At 36.5% G+C, this 20,441-nt stretch overlaps 2 protein-coding genes and 1 pseudogene across 3 annotated transcripts; all 3 read left to right on the forward strand.

Annotated features, from left to right (window-relative positions):
- Positions 1 to 1,122: 1,122 nt before the first annotated feature.
- On the forward strand, positions 1,123 to 2,793 carry LOC103320465 (uncharacterized). Of its 2 annotated transcripts, none has more exons than XM_008222141.2 (4): positions 1,123 to 1,779; positions 1,889 to 2,152; positions 2,280 to 2,411; positions 2,530 to 2,793. In XM_008222141.2, the coding sequence occupies exons 1-4, from the start codon at positions 1,123 to 1,125 to the stop codon at positions 2,623 to 2,625; spliced, it is 1,149 nt and encodes a 382-aa protein (XP_008220363.2). In that variant the 3' UTR covers positions 2,626 to 2,793. The 2 variants fall into 2 exon arrangements, with proteins under 2 accessions (XP_008220363.2, XP_088902921.1); XM_089046795.1 differs by having other exon boundaries at positions 1,895 to 2,152.
- Positions 2,794 to 7,615: 4,822 nt separating this feature from the next.
- Positions 7,616 to 11,120, forward strand: LOC103320467 (uncharacterized; annotated as a pseudogene).
- A 2,849-nt stretch (positions 11,121 to 13,969) lies between these two features.
- On the forward strand, positions 13,970 to 20,184 carry LOC148919627 (nucleic acid binding protein). Its single transcript, XM_089045715.1, has 8 exons — positions 13,970 to 14,380; positions 14,960 to 15,699; positions 16,387 to 16,681; positions 16,714 to 17,961; positions 18,067 to 18,730; positions 18,831 to 18,912; positions 19,454 to 19,501; positions 19,730 to 20,184. The coding sequence occupies exons 1-8, from the start codon at positions 14,077 to 14,079 to the stop codon at positions 19,931 to 19,933; spliced, it is 3,585 nt and encodes a 1,194-aa protein (XP_088901841.1). The 5' UTR covers positions 13,970 to 14,076; the 3' UTR covers positions 19,934 to 20,184.
- The last annotated feature ends 257 nt before the right edge of the window (positions 20,185 to 20,441 follow it).

Genomic DNA, 20,441 nt, shown 5'->3' on the forward strand with positions numbered 1-20,441 from the left:
GTATGACTGAGCAGGGTTAAGAGCAAAGGGCAACTAAACCATGTGGGATGTTTGCTTCGTCTTACCCCTTAAGAAAAAATTCATGTATCCGCCACTACATGAGTTTTATTAGTGTTACATGAGCAACGGTTAAACTAAGCTCTTGAAACAGCCTACCAACTTTGAAATTTCGACCGGCTGTGACGAATGTCCATAGCTGTAAATAGAGCAGAGTGGCAAAAACATATGATGCTTGACTTTTTGAAGTGCATAGGATATGGGAGAGATTGATGATGAGTTGTAAACAGATATTAACTTTACAGATTGTTATATTAATGGGGTTGATGACGGTAGATATATACTGTGTGAGTTTAAGCTTTGCAAGGTGAGGACAAATTGCGAATTCTGCGGTTCCCTTGTCGGAGTTTTGAGTGCTTTAGAGAATGTAAGACTCAGCCCCCCACGATGTATATTAGCCCAATCCGCCGTCCATTGCTTAATATTTTTTTAAAATTCCTCCAAAAGAATTCTGATGGTTTATTTTGATATAATATTCAACAAGACAGACACCATCCACGTTCTGACAATTTCAAAACTCTGCTTTATCTTATATAGTTTTAAGTTTTTCCTCCTCGCGCATGCTCTTCTTAATTACTCTTAATTCAGTCTCTCAACATTATCACTAATTAGTTTAAGAGACACTAATTAATCACTCTTAACTGACCTCTCAATGATTGCATTGGACCCTTTTTTGTTCCTAATCATGCCGGTTTCCCCAGGTCTTAGGTGGTTTAATCCCATTGAACCATTTTCTTATTTTAATCCCATCATTGCATGAACTTAGCCGTCCTCTGAGTTGTCCTTTGCCTGGTTTTAGGCCCCACAGTGGACTCTCTGATATCAGTTAGAGAGAATTGGGACCTACCCCCATCAACAATCATTTGGAATTAAGAATTGCATTTTACAATTCAAGTCAATCCTTACTTACATTCTTTGTAGGAGGGCTTCTGGGGTTGAGTATATAAGTGTTTCTAGTGTTTGCTTGTCCTCAGTGCAATTGAGCTTCTGATAGCTGCAGCACTAAACAAGATACAAGGCTTGTACCTTTTCTTTTTCTCCAAATATTTAGAAGAAAGAAAAAAAATGGAGTCTGCTGGTGTTTTTGCTGATGGGGAATGGGAATCCTTGAGCAGATTGTTTTCCACCGAGGAGATTGAGTTCACTCCACATTTTCTTTCTCAGGGTTCATTCCCTTTCCAGCACAATGAGGGAATGAACTTTGAAATCCCAGCCTCCTTTTGCCCCAATATTCCTGAAGCTGAAATGGGATTGAGCAGGGTCAATGACAGCTTCTTTCAACATCCTTTAGATGCTCTCAACTCTAATGTGCATTATCTTTCTCAGGAGAGTTGTTATGGTAATAACAATCATGGTAGTGCTGGAATTTTTACTGCCATTCTGAACCAGGAAAATTACTACTTTGGTAATTCTTGCCATGTCCCAGTGGCTAATGATATCTCTGCATCTATGGATGTTTATATGAATCATCATGATCATGATGGAAAGAGCTTTGGTTCATTCATCCCAACATTTTCTGACATTGTGATGGAAGGAAGTGTCTCTAACAAAGAAGATTCTGGCAGTGACAGATTGGGATTTTCAGATGACAGCCAGCCAGCTGCAATTGCAATTCCAGGAGAGGAATTGCGTCTGAAAAGGGTGCATGATGTGGCAGAAGACAAGTCTAACAATGACAAATCTGACAGTAATTCAAAGAAGAAACCCTGTCTTTCGAAAGATGTAAGCATCATTTAAAGTTTTAGACTTTTAATTTAATGGCCTGGTTGTTGGTTTGGTTCTTATATTTCTGAATCAGTTTTCTAATTATCAGCTCCACATAATAATGCAGGTACAGAAAACTAAGAAAAATAATGCAAGGTCAAAGAAGGGCCAAAAGGCTAACTCAGATGGGAAAGTCAAAGATGAAGAAGAGAGTAACACAGGGGCTGATAGGCAGAGCACTAGTTCTTGCAGCTCTGAGGATGACAATGGTTCTCAGGAGACCAACGGAGGAGAAACTTCGGACCCCAAAACATCATCAGCCCTTAACTTGAATGGCAAGACAAGAGCCAACAGAGGCTCAGCAACTGATCCACAAAGCCTCTATGCAAGAGTAAGCAATAACATCCCTGTTTTCACACTAGGCTTCATTATTTTTATGCTTCAATCAATTTAGACCTTTAATTCGAACATATGCATAAATGGTTTCTTACAGTTCTTGCTTTGATTGAATCTTGCAGAAAAGAAGAGAGAGAATTAATGAGAGATTGAGAATCTTACAGAACCTTGTCCCTAATGGAACCAAGGTTGACATCAGCACAATGCTGGAAGAGGCAGTTCATTATGTGAAGTTTTTGCAGCTCCAAATCAAGGTGAGAAAATTTGTTACACTTTCAACAAAATTTTCAAATTTCTTGTTCAAAATTAAGTGGTGACACAAGGCATATATATGATCACAGATTATTAATTAATTTTTGTTGAAAATTGCAGCTTTTAAGCTCTGATGATATGTGGATGTACGCACCTATTGCCTATAACGGAATGGATATTGGTCTCAGCCTGCAGAAGATGTCTCCACTTCTATGACACAGCAGGAAGCTGCTGTTGTTTTTTTTTTTTTTCCCTTTTCTAATTGTTAATTATTATCAAAATATATATAAGCTATAACATATGAACAGAATGAATGTATACTAATTTAATTCCCTAACTTGTAATGGGTTTATTAAGTTCAATAAATTCCATCTTCAATCACGAGGAGAATCCTCAGTTTCTTATGAACACGTCTGGTTTCTCATTCTTGTGCTATTGGTTGGAACTATTTTTCTAAGTTTAAGAACTTAAATGCGACCCCCTTGGGCACAGAAAGGGAATAAATTAATAACCATAGTAGTGTTATGATGTGCCTACAATATTTGATCTGAGATTCTGATAAAGGGAAAGATCCAAAAACATATGAGAAACAGTTCATTGGATGTTATCAGCTGCCAGATGGCTTTCTAAGCTTCGTACGGCATTGTTTAGGATGATCAGTCAATGATAATAATTATTTATACAGAAAAAGATGAATTTATGTTAAATACGTGTTAAAGCATGATGAAGAGAGCAACCGCATAATTTGTGGTTAAGAGCTCGAAGGTAAACAGATTATTCTTTTAAAATTAGGGGAAACCAAGTATCGCCGTCCGGCTATACTATTTCTTTTAATAAAATTTCAAAAACCCCGTATAGCCGAGTGGCTGTACTATTGCTTTGTAAAAAAATTTCAACAAACCGAGTATCGCCTCTCGACTATACTATTTCAGGCCAGCATCTATAATCCCTCTTGAAACTAATATTGTGGGTTCCAATCAAGACAGTGGGGGACAAGGTCCACAAACTGTGAGATTATAGACTTCAGGAGTAATTCATTCGATGGGAGAAAACATGTTCATCTTGAGAAGAATCAAGATGCAATGGATTTTGGATCATCTCTCCTGAGATCTTCAAGTGGAGGTGTAAATAGTTGTTATCTCCTAAACCTCATCTGTTGTCACCATATACTTCCACACCAACACAACCTCAATTGGTGTCACCATATACTTCCACAACAACACAAAACGTTTGGTGCTCTTGATGGGGATACTGGAGCCATGGATATTTTCTCTGCTTCTAAACAACAGCTCTGGCTGGGTTTCTCAGGATCTGATGCTTCTGAAGCTCATGTTAGGTTTCAGTTAAGAGAGGTTTGGTGTGATAGAACAATTTGTTTTCTTCCCAATCAAAGGATTTTAATTGGTTGAGTACAGAAGTGCGGCTATACTAGTGCATTTTAAAAAAATCTAAAAACCGATTATAGCCGCCGGCTATATTAATTCTTTTTAAAAAAATTGGGACACACCAGATATAGCCGCCCGGCTAAACTATTTCTATTTAATTTTTTATATTATAAAAATAGAGTATAGGATTGCGGCCATACTATTTCATTTTAAAAAATTATGAAAAAAGGACCCTCCTACTCCTAGTTGCATTAGTTTATACTTTATAGATATTAATTTGGTATAGCCGCGTGGCTATACGAATAAAATACATGTTTCCTTCGCAAAATTTTGGCAAGTTACAACTTAAAAGTTTGGCCACTTTATAATATTTTAATCTAATTTATTTAACATTTTTAATATATATTATTTGTATTCAATAATATGTGATAATACGTGAATTTTGTGTGTATTATTAAAAATTTTGTATAAAAAATACTTGTATTACACATGAAAAATACATACAAACATGTTTAATACGAATACTGTAAGTTTACTTTTTTTTAAATGTGAATTTTACTGAGCTCTTAAGACATGTACAAAATACGGATGTCTTATTGAAACATGGGTACATATATGTATAATACAATATTAAAAGTGAAATTGCTAAATTCTTTATATGGGTAATAACTCTGAAAAAGAAAAAAATCAACAAGGGATAGAGACTTGGGTAATGGCTTAATAGTAATAGATAATGCTCTAAACTACTCTTATCGATAAATGAAAATATGAGAAAACATATAAAAGAAAAAGAGGATCCTAGTATATATATATGTGATTTTTCTCTTATCCAGACATCCGGATTTTTAGGGTGTGGATTCCAATATTTGCAGCTGTGTTTCATTGTAAAAAATGATCTGAAGATGTATACTTCTACAGTACTGACTGGATATTTTTATATAGCAGTGTAGTGGCTTGTGATTTGGCAGCATATATAAGAGGAGAAAACTGAAGAAACATTGAGGTCTGCATGCTAAACAATCCGGACATATATATATATATATATATATATATATGTATGTAAAGAGTATAGCCGGTCAGCTGCCAGGCTTTGTAGCCCTCGTGCAGGTGCAGCATTGTTTAGTTTAGTATTAGCCAGTCTATAGCAATAAATTAATTCTAAGTCGAAATAGTGAACCTATATGTCTGATGGATTTGCAAGAACATGATGAAGAGAGGCAATTGTTTTGTCATTGTAACTTGTACGTATATTCGTACCGTGAAAAATGCCAATGAAAAACTTGTCTGCTCTCATCTGTGGCAGAACATGTTCATATTTTATTAAACTGGTTTGAATTGAATTCATGCAGTTCCATGTTTGATAACATACCTACATCATTTGGTCTGTAAAATGTGGTACAAAAAGGAGTCTTCCTCGCATGATCTAATATAAGTAAAACAATGCCAACCATGAATTTGCTGTAATTATTTTTATTGATCTAATAAAATTTTATTCTTTTTATTTATATAAAATTTTATTGTTTTTATAAATAAATAAAAAGAAGGTTGTTAAGTGTAGGAAAAAAAAACTGTTAAAGGATATATACAGGATTTGTCCATACTGATAGTCGTAAAAAAATAATGGGATTCGTCAATATTACAATTTAGCATTAAATGTAAATACAATCTAATGACTAAGAGCTCGTTTGGGAGTAAAGCACCTCTCACGTGCTTCTCCATAATTATTTCTAGAAAGAAGTACCTCTCACATGCTTCTCTAGAAAATCACTTAAAGTAATTATTTGGAGAAGTGATTATCGGCATCTCCAGAATCACTCCCAAATAAACCCTTAATGACATTTTTACTTATCCTCTCCACTTCTATGACACAACATGAAGCTGATGTTTTTTTTTCCCTTCCCTTTTCTAATTGTTAATTATTATCAATATGTATATAAGCTATAACATATGAACAGAGTGAATGTATACTAATTTAATTCCCTAACTTGTAATGGGTTTATTAAGTTCAATAAATTCCATTTTCAATCACGAGGAGAATCCTCAGTTTCTTATGAACACGTCTGGTTTCTCATTCTTGTGCTTGAAAACACCAAACATATAAAACCTTCCTCAATCCTCAGCTTATGTACTTTCTCGAATCTAGATGGAGAGAGATTCAAACTCATATGTAACCGTGCAAGAACACTGCCATGACCAACTAGTCTTAACCCACATGTGCTATTGGAATGATTTTTCTAAGTTTAAGAACTTAAATGCGATCCCCTTGGGCACAGAAAGGGAATAAATTAATAACCATAGTAGTGTTACGATGCGCCTACAATATTTGATCTCAGATTCTGACAAAGGGAAAGATCCAAAAACATATGAGAAACAGTTCATTGGATGTTATCAGCTGCGAGATGGCTTTCTAAGCTTCGTGCGGCATTGTGTAGTATGATCAGTCAATCATAATAATTATTTATACAGAAAAAGGATGAATTTATGTTAAATACGCAAGGGCAGAACCAGAAATTTTTCAATGGGTGGGCTAGCTAAAGTTATTAGTTTAAACTTTAATGATTATTTTTTTTGGTACTTCAAATTTCTATAGTCTTTCTAGAAATAAAAGTAAACATTAAATCATATATACCAAGCTAGTTCATAGCTCCATAGACTAATTTTTAATAAGTTTTAACATAAACTAAATAGGGTTTAACACCATAGTGGATTGAACATCTAAGGCTTTTTACCTAGATTGACCTTAGGTTCCTTCATGCATTCATATTATATATGAAAAGTTGTTTTATGTAAAAATATTGACTAAGTATGAAAAATGGGTTTTCAGAATAATCATTTTCTCAAGATAATTTTGGCGGCTTTTATTCCTCACACATCAAATAAGAAAACTTGATTTTATGGGATTTTAGTATGAAGTATATATTGACTTAATGAGCCATCATTTTTAGCTTAAATCGTATTTTGCACTAAAACTGATTTTTCATATTTTGATTTTGTGGGAATTTGATTTTCTAGTATTTTTATTTTAATCCAAATGGGGGGTACTTCCTTATTTACATTATAAACTTAAGTAAATGTTGACATTTACTTAAATATTGAAAATGGAAATAAGGTAATATGTACGGCGTCACTAACTGGGTTAATATTGAAAATAAGTTAAATATATAGGTTTTATATTTTTTTCTTAAAAAATACACTAGGCTACAGCCCACTGTAGCCTTTAGTATGGTTCTGCCCATGTAAATACGTGTAAAAGCATGATGAAGAGAGCGAGGCATAATTTGTGTTTAAGAGCTTGAAATAAATCTCAGTATAGCCGCGCACTATTACGTTGCAAGAAATTTAAAACCAGGGTATAGCCGGGTGGCTATACTATTGCCATGTAAAAAAATTCTAAAAAACATAGATAGCCGCGCGGCTATACTATTTCAGGCCAACATCCGAAATCTCGCTGCTCTATAATCCCTCTTGAAACTAATATTGTGGGTTCCAATCAAGACAGTGGGGGGGACAAGGTCCACAAACTGTGAGATTAGGGAGCATGGAGATATGTCACACGGCAAGTCTTCCGTGCCCAGGGACCTAATGAACCACCAGGTGCTTTCACCTGTCTCAAGATCTCCATTAGACTTCAGGAGTAATTCATTTTATGGGGATGCAATGGATTTTGGATCACCTCTCCTGAGATCTTCAAGTGGAGGTGTAAATAGTTCTTTTGAATCTCCTAAACCTCATCTGTTGTCACCATATACTTCCACACCAACTCAACCTCATTTGGTGTCACCATATACTTCCACAACAACACAAATAGTTTGGTGCTCTTGATGGGGATACTGGAGCCATTGATATTTTCTCTGCTTCTAAACAGCTCTGAGTGGGTTTCTCAGGATCTGATGCATCTGAAGCTCATGTAAGGTTTCATTTAAAGAGGTTTGGTGTGATAGAACAATTTATTTTCTTCCCAATCGAAGGATTTGCCTTGGTTGAGTACAGAAACATTCTGCATATTTCTTCTCGAAAAAATTCTAAAAACAGAGTATAGCCGGTGGGTATGCTAAAAAAGAAATCTTAAAACCGCATATAGCCGCGCGGCTATACTATTTCATTTGTTTGAAACCGGATATAGCCGCTGGGCTATACTAGTTCTTTTGAAAAAATAAATAAATAAAAATAGAGTATAGCAAATCGACTGTACTATTTATATAAAAAAAAAATTAGAAAGAAACTGAGAGGCTATACTATCTCTTTTTGAAAAATTAGGAAAAAATAAGTATAGCCAGGTAGCGATACTATTTTTTAAATATTGAAAAACCCCAATCGGCTATTGCTTTTAAAAAAAAATTGAAAAAAACCCGTATAGCCGGTCGGCTCTACTATTGCTTTTAAATAAAATTGGGAAAAACTCAGTATAGCCGCCCGGCTATAATATTTTTAAAAACTTTCAAAACCTGGTATAGCCGGGCTATACTATGTCTTTCAAAAAATTCTAGATACAGAGTATGGCCTTTCGATAGTACTTCTTTTAAAAAAATTAGGAAAAAAACCGAGTATAGCAGCCCGGCGATACTATGTCTTTTTAAAAAATTGGCTCAACAGCAGTATAGCCGCACGGCGATACTATTTCTTTTAAAAAAAATTTAAAAATGGATATAGCCGCCCGGCTATACTATTTCTTTTGAATTTTTTTAATAAAAACAGAGTATGGGGTGCGGCCATACTATTTCTTTTAAAAAATTTATGAAAAAGGCGGCTATACGCCAAGTTTTTAAGTTGATAAATCAAGTTTTTACCCTAAACCCTATACCAAGTTTTTTTTAACAGTATAGCCGTGCGGCTATACGATTATACTTTATAGATATTAATTTGGTATAGCCGCCCGGCTATACGTACATGTTTCATTCGGCAAAATTTTGGAATGTTTTGTAATGGTATATATACAAGTGTTTATAGTCCTTGCTTTCCCCAACTTGCAACTGAGCTCCTAATAGCTGTAGCACACTACACTTAACAAATAGGGAAAGATGGAGTGTGTTGGTTTTTTTCTGATGGAGAATGGGACTCTTTGAGCAGATTGTTCTCTACTGAAGAAGAGCTTGAGTTCACACCACCACATTTTCTTGGTCAGGGTTCTTCATTTCCTAATTTCCAACACAATGTTGTGGGGATGAACTTTGGAACTCCAGCCACCTTTTGCACTAATAACCCTGAAGAAGCTGAAATGGGATTGCACAGGGTCAATTTGTTTCATCCTTTAGACTCTCATTTCCAATATCTTTCTTGCCATATCCCAGTTACCAATGATATCTCTACAACTCATGATCAAAAGTGTTTTGGTCCTTTTGGTTCATTTTTCACCCCAGCATTATCTGAGTCTCTGATGGAAGGAAGTGTCTGTGGCAAACAAGATTCTGGCAGTGACAGAATATTGGGATTTTCAGATGCCAGCCAGCCAGCAGCTGTTGCTGTTCCAGGAAAGGACACGTATTTCGAAAGATGTAAGAACCATTTGAAGTTTTAAATTGATGACTTGGTTGTTGATTTTAATATTTCTGAAGCAGTTTTTGATCTAATTGTCAACTTCACACCCTACAGGTACAGAAAAGTAAGAAAAATGTGAGGTCAAACAAGGGACAGAAGCTTAACTCAAATGTCAAAGATGAAGAGAGCACCACAGGACTAGATAGACATAGCTCTAGTTCTTACAGTTATCAGGTTGACAATGCTTCTCAGAAGAGCAATGGAGGGGAAACTTCAGACCACAAAACATCATCATCAGCCCTTTCATGGCAAGACAAGAACCAGTAAAGCGGCAGCAACTGATCCCCCAAAGCCTCAATGCAGGGTGACAACAATACTTCTCAAGACTTGCAAAAACAAACACAAGCGCACACACACACGCACATGTATATGTGTTAGTATTGATTTTGTGATTGGCATTTCCTAGAGACAAATTAGACTAAGTATAGATGGTAAATTAGTTGTGATGGTGGCTGTCAAAATTCCAAGATATGATCTGAAGGTTACATGTCAACCAACGATCACTAAGGTAAATTCTTTATTCAATCATGCATCTTGATTGTGGTATTTCAAGCATTATTTCAAAGTCACAATCTGTTTAACATTTTGATTAAGAAGACTTTTTATTTTAAGATAGATTAAATTGCTTTCCTGTTCTGAACATTAAAAAGTCTTCTTTGATTGAAATTAATTAGTCCGACTTTGGCAAATTAATATGTTGATTAGGAACTAATTGATCTTGTTTCCAGTTTTGAAAACCATTATAAAAGGCAAGGCTTGATTTTCATTCGATAACTTTCAACAACTAGAGTATTTCTTGAGTTTTCATATACACAAAAGAAAGCTGTTGTGCTTTATTTTCCAGAAGGATAAATCATCAAGAGTAAGATTATCTTGGTGATTTATCTTTGTATTCATATTGCATTCATTTGCATGTTCGGTGACTCATACAGTTGAGGGCACCAAGACCGTTGTGGCCGTTTTTCTCCGGTGAGCTTGAATCGATCGTGACCAGTATCAAATTCAACATAAGGAGAATTGGAAGAACTCCGACGATCTTGAAGCAATCGTGACCAGTATTGCGTTCAACATAAGAAGTGTCGAAAGATCATCCTGCGAGAAGTTGAGTTACGAAGAAGTTGGTACATTGTCTAGAGTGTCTAGGACAAGTTTGTATACTTTTTGTAATAATCGTTCTATAGTGGATTTGTGTTGGACTGATGAGTCCCGTGGATTTTCCTAGAGGTGAGATTTACCACGTAAAATACTTTTTGTGTTTTTCTCTGCTTTTACATTTTGAACTGTGCAAGACGGATACATCGTATCAATCCCCTTGGCGTGTTTTATTTGTATTATCGTAATACTCTTAACTACTCAAACACAGACTTTACGCTTTAGGTGTTTTAAGACATCCTATAGGTATTTTCAATACGTATGGTAAGATTCTTACGATTCATGCTTCGATTAAATCTTACAGAAAAGAAGGGAGAAAATAAACTAGCGATTGAGAATCTTACAGAATCTTGTCCCTAATGGAACTAAGGTTGACATCAGCACAATGCTGGAAGAGGCAGTTGATTATGTGAAGTTTTTGCAGCTCCAAATCAAGGTGAGAGAAACCATTGTTCGCTTCCCTTCTTTTTGAATAACAAAATTGTCAAATTTCAGCTCAAAATTTAAATGGTCACAAGGCATTTATATTATATAATTGCTGATTATGAATTATCTTCTATATCACAGCTTTTAAGCTCTGATGATACGCGGACGTACGCTCCTATCGCTTATATAATTGCTAATTTTTTTAACTTGTAATGGGTTTTCTTTTTTAATCACAAAGGGAAACCTCAGTTTTTATTTTTTATTTTTATTTTATATAAATACTTATCGTCTCCGATTCTTGTGGTTAAATACGACCCCCTTGGGCAGAAAACAGAAATAAATTAACAACAATTATAATGTTCATTTATATTATGATTTATACCATATTGAGCATCCGATATATATATATAGCATAAAATCTTTGATCTGACTCTCTGAGATTCCGATGAAGAAGATCTAAAAACATGTGTTGAACAAGTTCATTGGATGCTAGCAGCTGCCAGGCTTTGTAGCCCTCGTGCAGGTGCAGCATTGTTTAGTTTAGTATTTGCCAGTCTATAGCAATAAATTAATTCTAAGTCGAAATAGTGAACCTATATGTCTGATGGATTTGCAAGAACATGATGAAGAGAGGCAATTGTTGTGTCATTGTAACTTGTACGTATATACGTACCGTGAACAATGCCAATGAAAAACTTGTCTGCTCTCATCTGTGGCAGAACATGTTCATATTTTATTAAACAGGTTTGAATTGAATTCATGCATTTCCATGTTTGATAACATTAAGACTAATCTCATACCTACATCATCTGGTCTGTAAAATGTGGTACAAAAAAGAGTCTTCCTCGCATTATCTAATCTATCTATATATATAAAGCAAAAGACAGAGAATGGTGAAACATTCAAAATACCAGAAAATAGCCTTGGATAATTCAAGCATTAAGAATTGAAATTATTAATTAAAAAAGGATAATATGGTAAATTCACTTTTTTTATATTTAAAAAAATTAAAATTAAAAACAAAATCAAATAATAGTTCCTACTTTTTTGGAACATAACTATCCATGTTATATTTTCTTAATTCTAAAAATAAAATATAAAAAATAAAACCAATTGCCACATGCGTGAGCATGTGCAAAGGGGCTAAAACAATGCCAACCATGACTTTGTTGTAATTATTTTTATTGATCTAATAAAATTCTATTGTTTTTTATGGAAAAAAAAAAAAAAGGTTGTTAAGTGTAGGAAAAAAAACTGTTAAAGGATAGATACCGGTATTTGTCGATATTGATATTCGTTTAAAAAAAAAAAAAAAAAAAAAGGATTCTTCAATATTACGATTTAGCATTAAATGTAAATACAATCTAATAACTAAGGGCTCATTTGAGAGTGAAGCACCTCCCACGTGCTTCTCCAGAATCATTTTTAGAAGGAAGTACCTCCCACGTGCTTATCTAGAAAATCACTTAAAGTGATTATTAGCATCTTTAGAATCACTTCCCAAACGAACCCTTAATGACATTTTTACTTATCAGGAATGTGTATTGAAATGATTCCAATTCTTGCTTCTCATTGTAACACATGAGTATTGGAATGATTCCAATTTCTAACCGAGGGATTCACCACAAATGTACTCAAAAAACGAAAAAAAATTATGTGGGTTCCACATTAAAATCCATAATCGAATACCCTCAAAATTGGAAATGGAATCAACTAGGGGGAGTAGTTGATCTGATTATAATACCTTGATTCCCCTATCTAATTGCCTCGATTCATGGCTTCCCTCATTCATGATAAGTAAGCATGCCCATTGATCCCATCAATCTAACAACTAGAGCTATAACTGTGTTCACACATAATACATAAATTCATCAAAATACAAAAAGAAAGCTTTATGCACGTATGTCAAATTATGATTAGCAAGAAGTCGTAATTCATACTTTTAAGGAAGGACACAAAGTATTTTACAAATATAAGGCCCCATTCGGTTAAGTTTTAAGGGGCTGTTTTCATTTTCAGAGAAAAAAAATGAGGCAAGAACATGTTTGATAGCCCAAAAACAGAAAACACTAAGAATGTTTTCATAAAATGAAAATAAGCTCACGTGTACTTGTAGAAAACAGAAAAAAGATGTTTTCATTCTCACAGGAAACACTCAAAACAAAGGAGAGAGAGAGAGAGAGTTTCGGCTGGAGCTTCCGAGCTTAGGCCAGCGACTATGACCATCAACTACGTCGATTAAGATAAGGGAAGATAGAGGACGGAGAGGGACCGGATCAACTACTCCCTCTAGTTGATTCCATTTCCAATTTCGGTCACCTCAGGCCATGCCACCACTTGGCACCGACGACGGTGACAGCAGAGGGCAATTTTCCAGTCAAAATCCGGCACTATCTCGAGTCTCAATTGGTGGGTGGGTTAGGTAAAAAGGAAGAGAGGAGGAGTTTGGGGGTGATGGCACCGATCGCCATGACTGGAAGACGACGAATCGCAGTCAGAGAGAGAGAGAGAGAGAGAGAGAGAGGAGGAGAACAAAATAAAAAAGAAAGGGAAAAAAATTGAAAAAAGAAATTAATATAGTTTTAATTGTTTAAAAATAATATAATTTTTTATTTTATAAATTATACATTTAAAAAAATATATTTTTAGAATGTAAATGAGCAAAAATACACTTAAAAAATAACTCACATATTATTATTTTCAAATTGTACTATTAAATACATTTTCATTATTTTTATTTTCTGAAGATGTTTTCTAATTAATCTACTAGACGCATTTTCAATTCCTGAAAATGCAACTTCCTTTTTTTGTTTTCATTCTTTGAAAATATTTTAAGAAAACATTGTTCAAAAACGTTACCAAATAGGCTCTAAATATTTGAACAGAAATAAATTTCTTTCCACCCCTTTTTTCTTTTTCTTCTTCACGGAAATAAAACCGTTGAAAACGTTGACCCACCCATCCTCGCGTATATCCGACGGCTAAAGTAAATCTACAGAGCCACGTAGGTACAGTTTCACTGATGGTGGGACCCTTCTTGTCAATAGAACGGACTAGTTGGGAGTCTAGCGAACAAATCGAGTCGAAGACTCGAAGTTCGCACACCGCCGGCCACGCTCACTATTCACCAAAATCTCAGTGAGCCACCGTCCTCTCTCTCTCTCTCGCCATGGCCTCCGGAGAGCAACCTCCGAAGAAGCGAAAGCTGTACGAAGCTCAACCAGAGCCACCGTCATCACCGCCGTTATCTCAGCCACCGCCACCGCCACCGCCACCGCAAACCCTAGCCCCTGCCCCGAGCGTCGGAGCTCCACAATCTAATGAAGAAATTCTTAACAAACGTAGACACAGAGACGAGATTCGAAGCGTTTACGAGTGCTATAAGCGGATTAAGTTTTGCCTTTCCAAGAATGACTCTGCTCTCACGCCTGAGCTTGAGCAAGCTTATCTCTCTCTCATCACTGCTTCCAGAGGTCAGTGTGACTTTTACTCATTTGCTCCTCTTTGTTCAGATTTATTCGTTTATTTTCGTGCAAATGTTGAACTGTAGTGCTTACGGCGGGGTTTGCTGAGTTAATTTTTGGTTGCTGATAAGCCTGAAGAAAAGAAATAGGTTATAATGCTGTTTTATTTCATGTTGAGCCTTTGGTTTCTTCAATTACTGAAACTTTAAAGAACCAGTAGTAGATGATGATTGTTAGCTTTATATAAATCTTTGTGCAGTATCGAAGGAACTTACATAATTAGGGTGTTTCTTGTGGGTTCTACATAAATTTGCATTGCATGAGATCAAATAGGTAGCATGGGAATGTTCTGCGAACAAAGTAGGTGCTGATTAGCCCATTAGTCTTATCTTTCATCATTAATTTGTCTATGTTCAATTACTTTGCTTCAAGCTGCTAGTTAGATTTTCAGACCTAAAAAAGCTGCTAGTTAGATGCATTGGGCCCTGCACAAGTGCTTTAATGAATGAAAGAGAGAATAAGCAGCCTTCATACTGTAGATTATAAATTTTTCTCTCCAATGTGGTAATCCTCAGGCTCACTTCACAGGTTGTACGAGCGTACAACGTATTGTGGCTGATCTCATTCCTCGATATGCTTCAAAATGCCCAACTGCTCTTGAAGCCGCGGCAAAAGTTGTTATCAATATGTATAACTGGAGCATGGCGGTAATAAATAGAGGAGAGGATGCTGAGAGTGTTGTATTTCAGACAGCTAAATCCTGTATTCTTGGTCTATCTGATATTTGTTGCACTGCTTCTTCAGTGGCGCCAACATCATCTGTCATTCGGGGTATTTGCTCTACAGTTTTCCAGAATGTGCTCACCTTTTTCATATCCACCTTTGAGGGAAAGGATGTCTTTATGATTGTTGGGAAAGAAACTGTGAGAATACAAGATTCTTCTGAGATTTTTTCTGAGCTAAAGCATAAGATTTCAGATGAAAATGAATCTTCACCGATTAAATTATCCAAGTTATGCGCTCTCAGTTTACTCTGGATTTTCTTTTGTTATCCTAAAGAATTACTTTCAGCCTGGTTTGAACTCTTCAAATCCAGTGCATCAGAGGGAATTCTGAAAGGGCAGTATTTCCTAAGTCAAATAATAAGCAGGCTTGATAATGATGGTGGCTATCCTTCAGATAAAACTGGTGATGAACCTAAATCAAGTACTGGTTATAGTGAATCTAGCACCAGAAGGGATGGGGTTAGCTCTGAGCAGCTAGCATCAGATGGTGCCCAAGTCTGTGGAGTTGCATCTACAGTTAAAAACAGCTGCTTGTTAGGACTGGTAATTTTTCAGAGCTCCCTGCGTATTGAATGGATGTCATGCTATTAGATTCTGAGTTTTAGTACTGATATAATTTGATAGTCTTTGCCATATAAGCTATTAATTTGGGAGAATGTATATTAGTATTTTCAAGAGATTGAAGAAAATACTGGGCACTGACTCTTGTTTATTTTTAACAGAATTGGGGAAATCTTTTTATCTAGTATTGTTTGTATAACAAAAACACATAATATGTAATTTTAGGGTATGGTAATTAGTGTATGGATATGCATGACGGATCAAATGCATCCTTCTTTCCATGTGTCCTGGAATTGCAACTCAGCTCAAGTTCAATGCAACAAATTTCTTTAAGAAAGGGGTTGTTGAGTTGACTGAGTTTTAGAACATTAGGTACTTTATTGCAATAAAGTTCTAAACCAAGACATATGTAGAGGGGATGTGGTACTTTGGGTAGACACCACTAAATGGGGATTTTTCACATTCATATAAAGGTTATTCTCGTACATCTGACTGGTTGTTAGAAATAAGATGTGCTTAGGTATTTGGTTTGAAGATAAGGTGTCCAAATTGTTTTTTTTCCCCTTTTGATTAGTGGTTTGATTATTGTTATTCCTTTTCTGGTCTTGCTGATAATCTCTTGCACTGGGTCGTTTTTGTTATTGTTTTCCTTTTTTCTTTAAAATGCAGGTTCTCAGCAAAGATCCGTCATTGCGAAGTTGGATATTCTCAAAGTATAAGAAGTTGTGCAAGTTGCAGTCTTTCAAGGCGTTATCTGATATTAAATCTTCTTTGGAGGATGTCTTTAAATCATTTGTAGAACAAATGGATGTAGAAGACAATCAGGTGGATAGTGATGAGGATGATTCTGATCCATCCAGATTTATTGAACGAGCATATCTGGTGCCTAGGTTCTCTAACCAACATGAAACCTGTAGTGAACTATTTGGAAAAGATAGTAATTTAAGGCCTAATGGTGGATCATGTATGATGATGTTTATTCTGACAGAGTTTCAGGCCAACATATGAAACCTCGCAGCTCTATAATCCCTCTTGAAACTAATATTGTGGGTTCCAATCAAGACAGTGGGGGGACAAGGTCCACAAACTGTGAGATTAGGGAGCATGGAGATATGTCACACGGCAGGTCTTCCGTGCCCAGGGACCTAATGAACCACCAGGTGCTTTCACCTGTCACAAGGTCTCCATTAGAGTTCAGGAGTAATTCATTTGACGGGAGAAAACATGTTCATCTTGAGAAGAATCAAGATGCAATGGATTTTGGATCACCTCTCCAGAGATCTTCAAGTGGAGGTGTAAATAGTTCTTTTGAATCTCCTAAACCTCATCTGGTGTCACCATATACTTCCACACCAACTCAACCTCATTTGGTCTCACCATATACTTCCACAACAACACAAATTGTTTGGTGCTCTGATGGGGATACTGGAGCCATGGATATTTTCTCTGCTTCTAAACAGCTCTGGCTGGGTTTCTCAGGATCTGATGCATCTGAAGCTCATGTAAGGTTTCAGTTAGAGAGGTTTGGTGTGATAGAACAATTTATTTTCTTCCCAATCAAAGGATTTGCCTTGGTTGAGTACAGAAACATTCTGGATGCTGTAAAGGCTCGGGAATATATGCGCGGACACTTTCCTTGGCACATAAAGTTTATGGATATAGGACTGGGAACTAGAGGTGCAATGAATGGTGTTGCAGTTGGTTCTAGTTGTCATGTTTATGTTGGAAATGTTTTAAGCCAATGGGCCAAAGATGAGATTCTGCATGAATCAAGGAAAGTGCTTTACAAGGGTCCTTACATGATCACTGATCTTAGCAATGAAGGTGCATTACTGATGGAATTTGATACCCCTGAAGAAGCTGCTGCTGTAATGGCACATCTCAGACAACATCGCAAGGAAAGGAGTAATTACAGGCCACCATATAGTGCAGGGCCAACTAATGTCGTAATATCTCAAATTGATGGTGCAAGATCTGTGCCTACCCCTACCCACAGAAGCAACAACCCTGGAAACATGTCTAGTGGTCATGTTGCTGCACCATTCTCAGTAAATCATGACAGCCATCCCATGGAGCTTGTATCCCCTAGAGTAAAGTCTGAGAATCAGGGGAATTCAGTACAGAGTGGGTATACGTTTCAGTCAAACAGAGCTGTTACTGGCAGTACAGAGATGCTTGAAGCTGGCACCCAAAAGGTTGATGGTTATGACAATAACATAGCTGTGGTGGATCCTTCACAAGGAGGTGATGAACTTATATATAAATTTGTTTTTTAAACTTCCCCCCTCCCCTCTCCTTTTCTTTCCTTTTGATACTAAAGGAACTGTATATTGGATGATTTTACTCTAGGTAGTCATGTTGCTTCTCATGCCACTGAACAAAACTGGATGTATGCAAAACCTGGAACAGAGCTGCATTCTGCACCAGGGAGCATTCCATGCGTTCCTGTGCCAACACAGGGACCCTCTGTCCCACCTCCACCCCAAATCCAATCATCTCCATTTATACGACCTATTTACCTCCCTCCAAATGGTTCCTGGGATCCACGGGGTGTAAATCATAATCCTCCTTTGAACCCAATCTCACCAGGTGTAATGCCCAACAATTTTCATGGTAATGCTATTGTATCTCCCTTCATTCCTGCTTCAGTGACTCCACTTGCACAAGTACAAGGAACTCCAGCACAGCAATTTGACCAAATGTTTTCAGTTCCGACAGTGCCACCACCATTATCATCTCTACCACCTCCTCTGCCTGAAATGCCACCTCCATTGCCCCCATCTCCACCACCTTTGCCTCAATCGCAGCCACCTTTCGTTCCTCCTCCTCCACATTCACCTCCTCCGCCTCTGCCTGTTCCAGAATCATCTGGAGTAGAAATTTCTGGACGATGCTTTCAATATCGGTGGCAAGGAGTGTTGTGTAAAAGTGGTGTTCAGTACTGTACAGTTTATGCATCTAGGGTGGATTCTGATATTTGCAAATATTCCAATGCCATTTCAGAACCTGTAGAGTAAGGACTTATCTTTTCTTTAGTTTCCTTACTGGAATCTCATTAAAGTTTGCATATTTCAAATAAATATCTTTTAACAATTTATGACTAATTTGTTCAGATGGCCTGCTAAATTAGACATGACCAAGCGTACAGATTTTCGGCATGTGAAATCAACATTTACTAGCACCCCACCACATAAAGTAAGTCAGTGAATATCTCTCTCTCTCTCTCATGTCGAGGAATGTATTTAATGCCAGTGTCTTTGGGTACCTATATTTTTCTAATTTCTGGTTTATAAGGCCTTCAGAATCAAATAAATATCATATTGAACAGCTTTGCCTTTTATAAGATGAGCTACAGAATAGTTTTTCCATCACACAAAGAATGTGAGAATTATACAATGTTCACTGGTTAACATCAATGGATCATAAATTGGCATGTGGTGAATCCCTGGTGAACTGGTTGTCATCATAGCTATATATAATGCCAAGGATGCTGATAAGATGTAAATGATTGGTCAATATGATATTTATTTGACTTATATGGCCTACTACTCTTTCAGTAATTTACTGAAAAAATTTCTGCTACAAACTGAGAAAATTTGATCCCCGGTGTACCTACCGAGTACTGACTTAATTGATGGGAGGGCCAAATTTCTACATATTAATATTAAGTTATTTTTCTCCTTTTCCTTTCCAAACCTTATTTAATTTCATTGTCTTTCTTTTGCATCTGATGCAGAGGGAGGTATGTCGATTAATCCCAGCTTCTGCAGGCGACCATAAAGGCGTAAGTTACTCCTTGTTATTTTGGTCCTGTAGTTATGTAGCCTCCTCTGTCTATTATGATTTTGTCCCTTTGATAATGTGATTGTACTCTTTAGACAAATCACGTTTCAATTCATAAAGGTCATTGAGCTTCATATTTGTACATAGACTTTATCAACAAAAAGTGTAGTCCAAATATTTGTACATGGACTTTACCACACGTATTAAGTCTTGCATTACTGTTGTCCAGTTTCAGGATTTCATTTCGTACCTGAAACAGAGGGAGTGCTCGGGCGTGATAAAGATCCCTGCCGTGAAATCATTATGGGCGAGGCTTCTCTTCATACTTCCACACTCGAATGACACTTGCTCCATGCTCTCTATTGCACCCACTCCACCGGATTCCCTCATTGCTTTAATATTACCAAAAGAAACCAACTTTGAGTGGGTTTGATATGATCTTAGTTTATTGTATGGCTGGAAGTGTGGCCATACATGTGCTTGCCGTGGCCTATGAGTATTATTTTCAGAACACAACACTTATTTGTTATGCTTATTATACTAGTTGGTGATGTATTGTTTTTCAATATTTTCATACACGGTACAGAATCCAGCATGCTTTATTTATAGTTTATAGGGATCAATCTTTGTTTCAGCTTAGCTTAGCATGTATATCGAAAGGATTTTCTCACTTTTACACCCCAACCTCTTTCCCCCTACCTTCCCCTCCTTTGTATGACTCTCTCTCTCTCTCTCTCTCTCTCTTGAAGGAGAACAATTTCCTATCCCGTTGCATTGTCTCATTTTTTCCTCTATTCATGTCACGTAGCAAAGGAGGAGAGAGATAGGAAGAAGTGACAAGGCAACATATTAGTGGGCCAAGATGGAATATTGTGGCTCAATGAGCCCACAAGTAACACAACCGCATAAGCCTGGACCTGATGCAAAAATACTTAATTTTC

The sequence above is a fragment of the Prunus mume genome, linkage group LG2 (assembly GCF_029339155.1).
Source record: "Prunus mume cultivar Tortuosa linkage group LG2, ASM2933915v1, whole genome shotgun sequence".
In the NCBI taxonomy this organism is placed as follows: Eukaryota; Viridiplantae; Streptophyta; class Magnoliopsida; order Rosales; family Rosaceae; genus Prunus; species Prunus mume.

Coding starts and splice junctions, on each gene's coding strand:
- LOC148919627 (XM_089045715.1), top strand. CDS start 14,077: ATGGCCTCCGGAGAGCAACCTCCGAAGAAGCGAAAGCTGTACGAAGCT. Junction 14,381..14,959: donor TCTCATCACTGCTTCCAGAG/GTCAGTGTGACT, acceptor CTCACTTCACAG/GTTGTACGAGCGTACAACGT. Junction 18,913..19,453: donor CTAGCACCCCACCACATAAA/GTAAGTCAGTGA, acceptor CATCTGATGCAG/AGGGAGGTATGTCGATTAAT.
- LOC103320465 (XM_008222141.2), top strand. CDS start 1,123: ATGGAGTCTGCTGGTGTTTTTGCTGATGGGGAATGGGAATCCTTGAGC. Junction 1,780..1,888: donor AACCCTGTCTTTCGAAAGAT/GTAAGCATCATT, acceptor ATAATAATGCAG/GTACAGAAAACTAAGAAAAA. Junction 2,412..2,529: donor TTTTGCAGCTCCAAATCAAG/GTGAGAAAATTT, acceptor TGAAAATTGCAG/CTTTTAAGCTCTGATGATAT.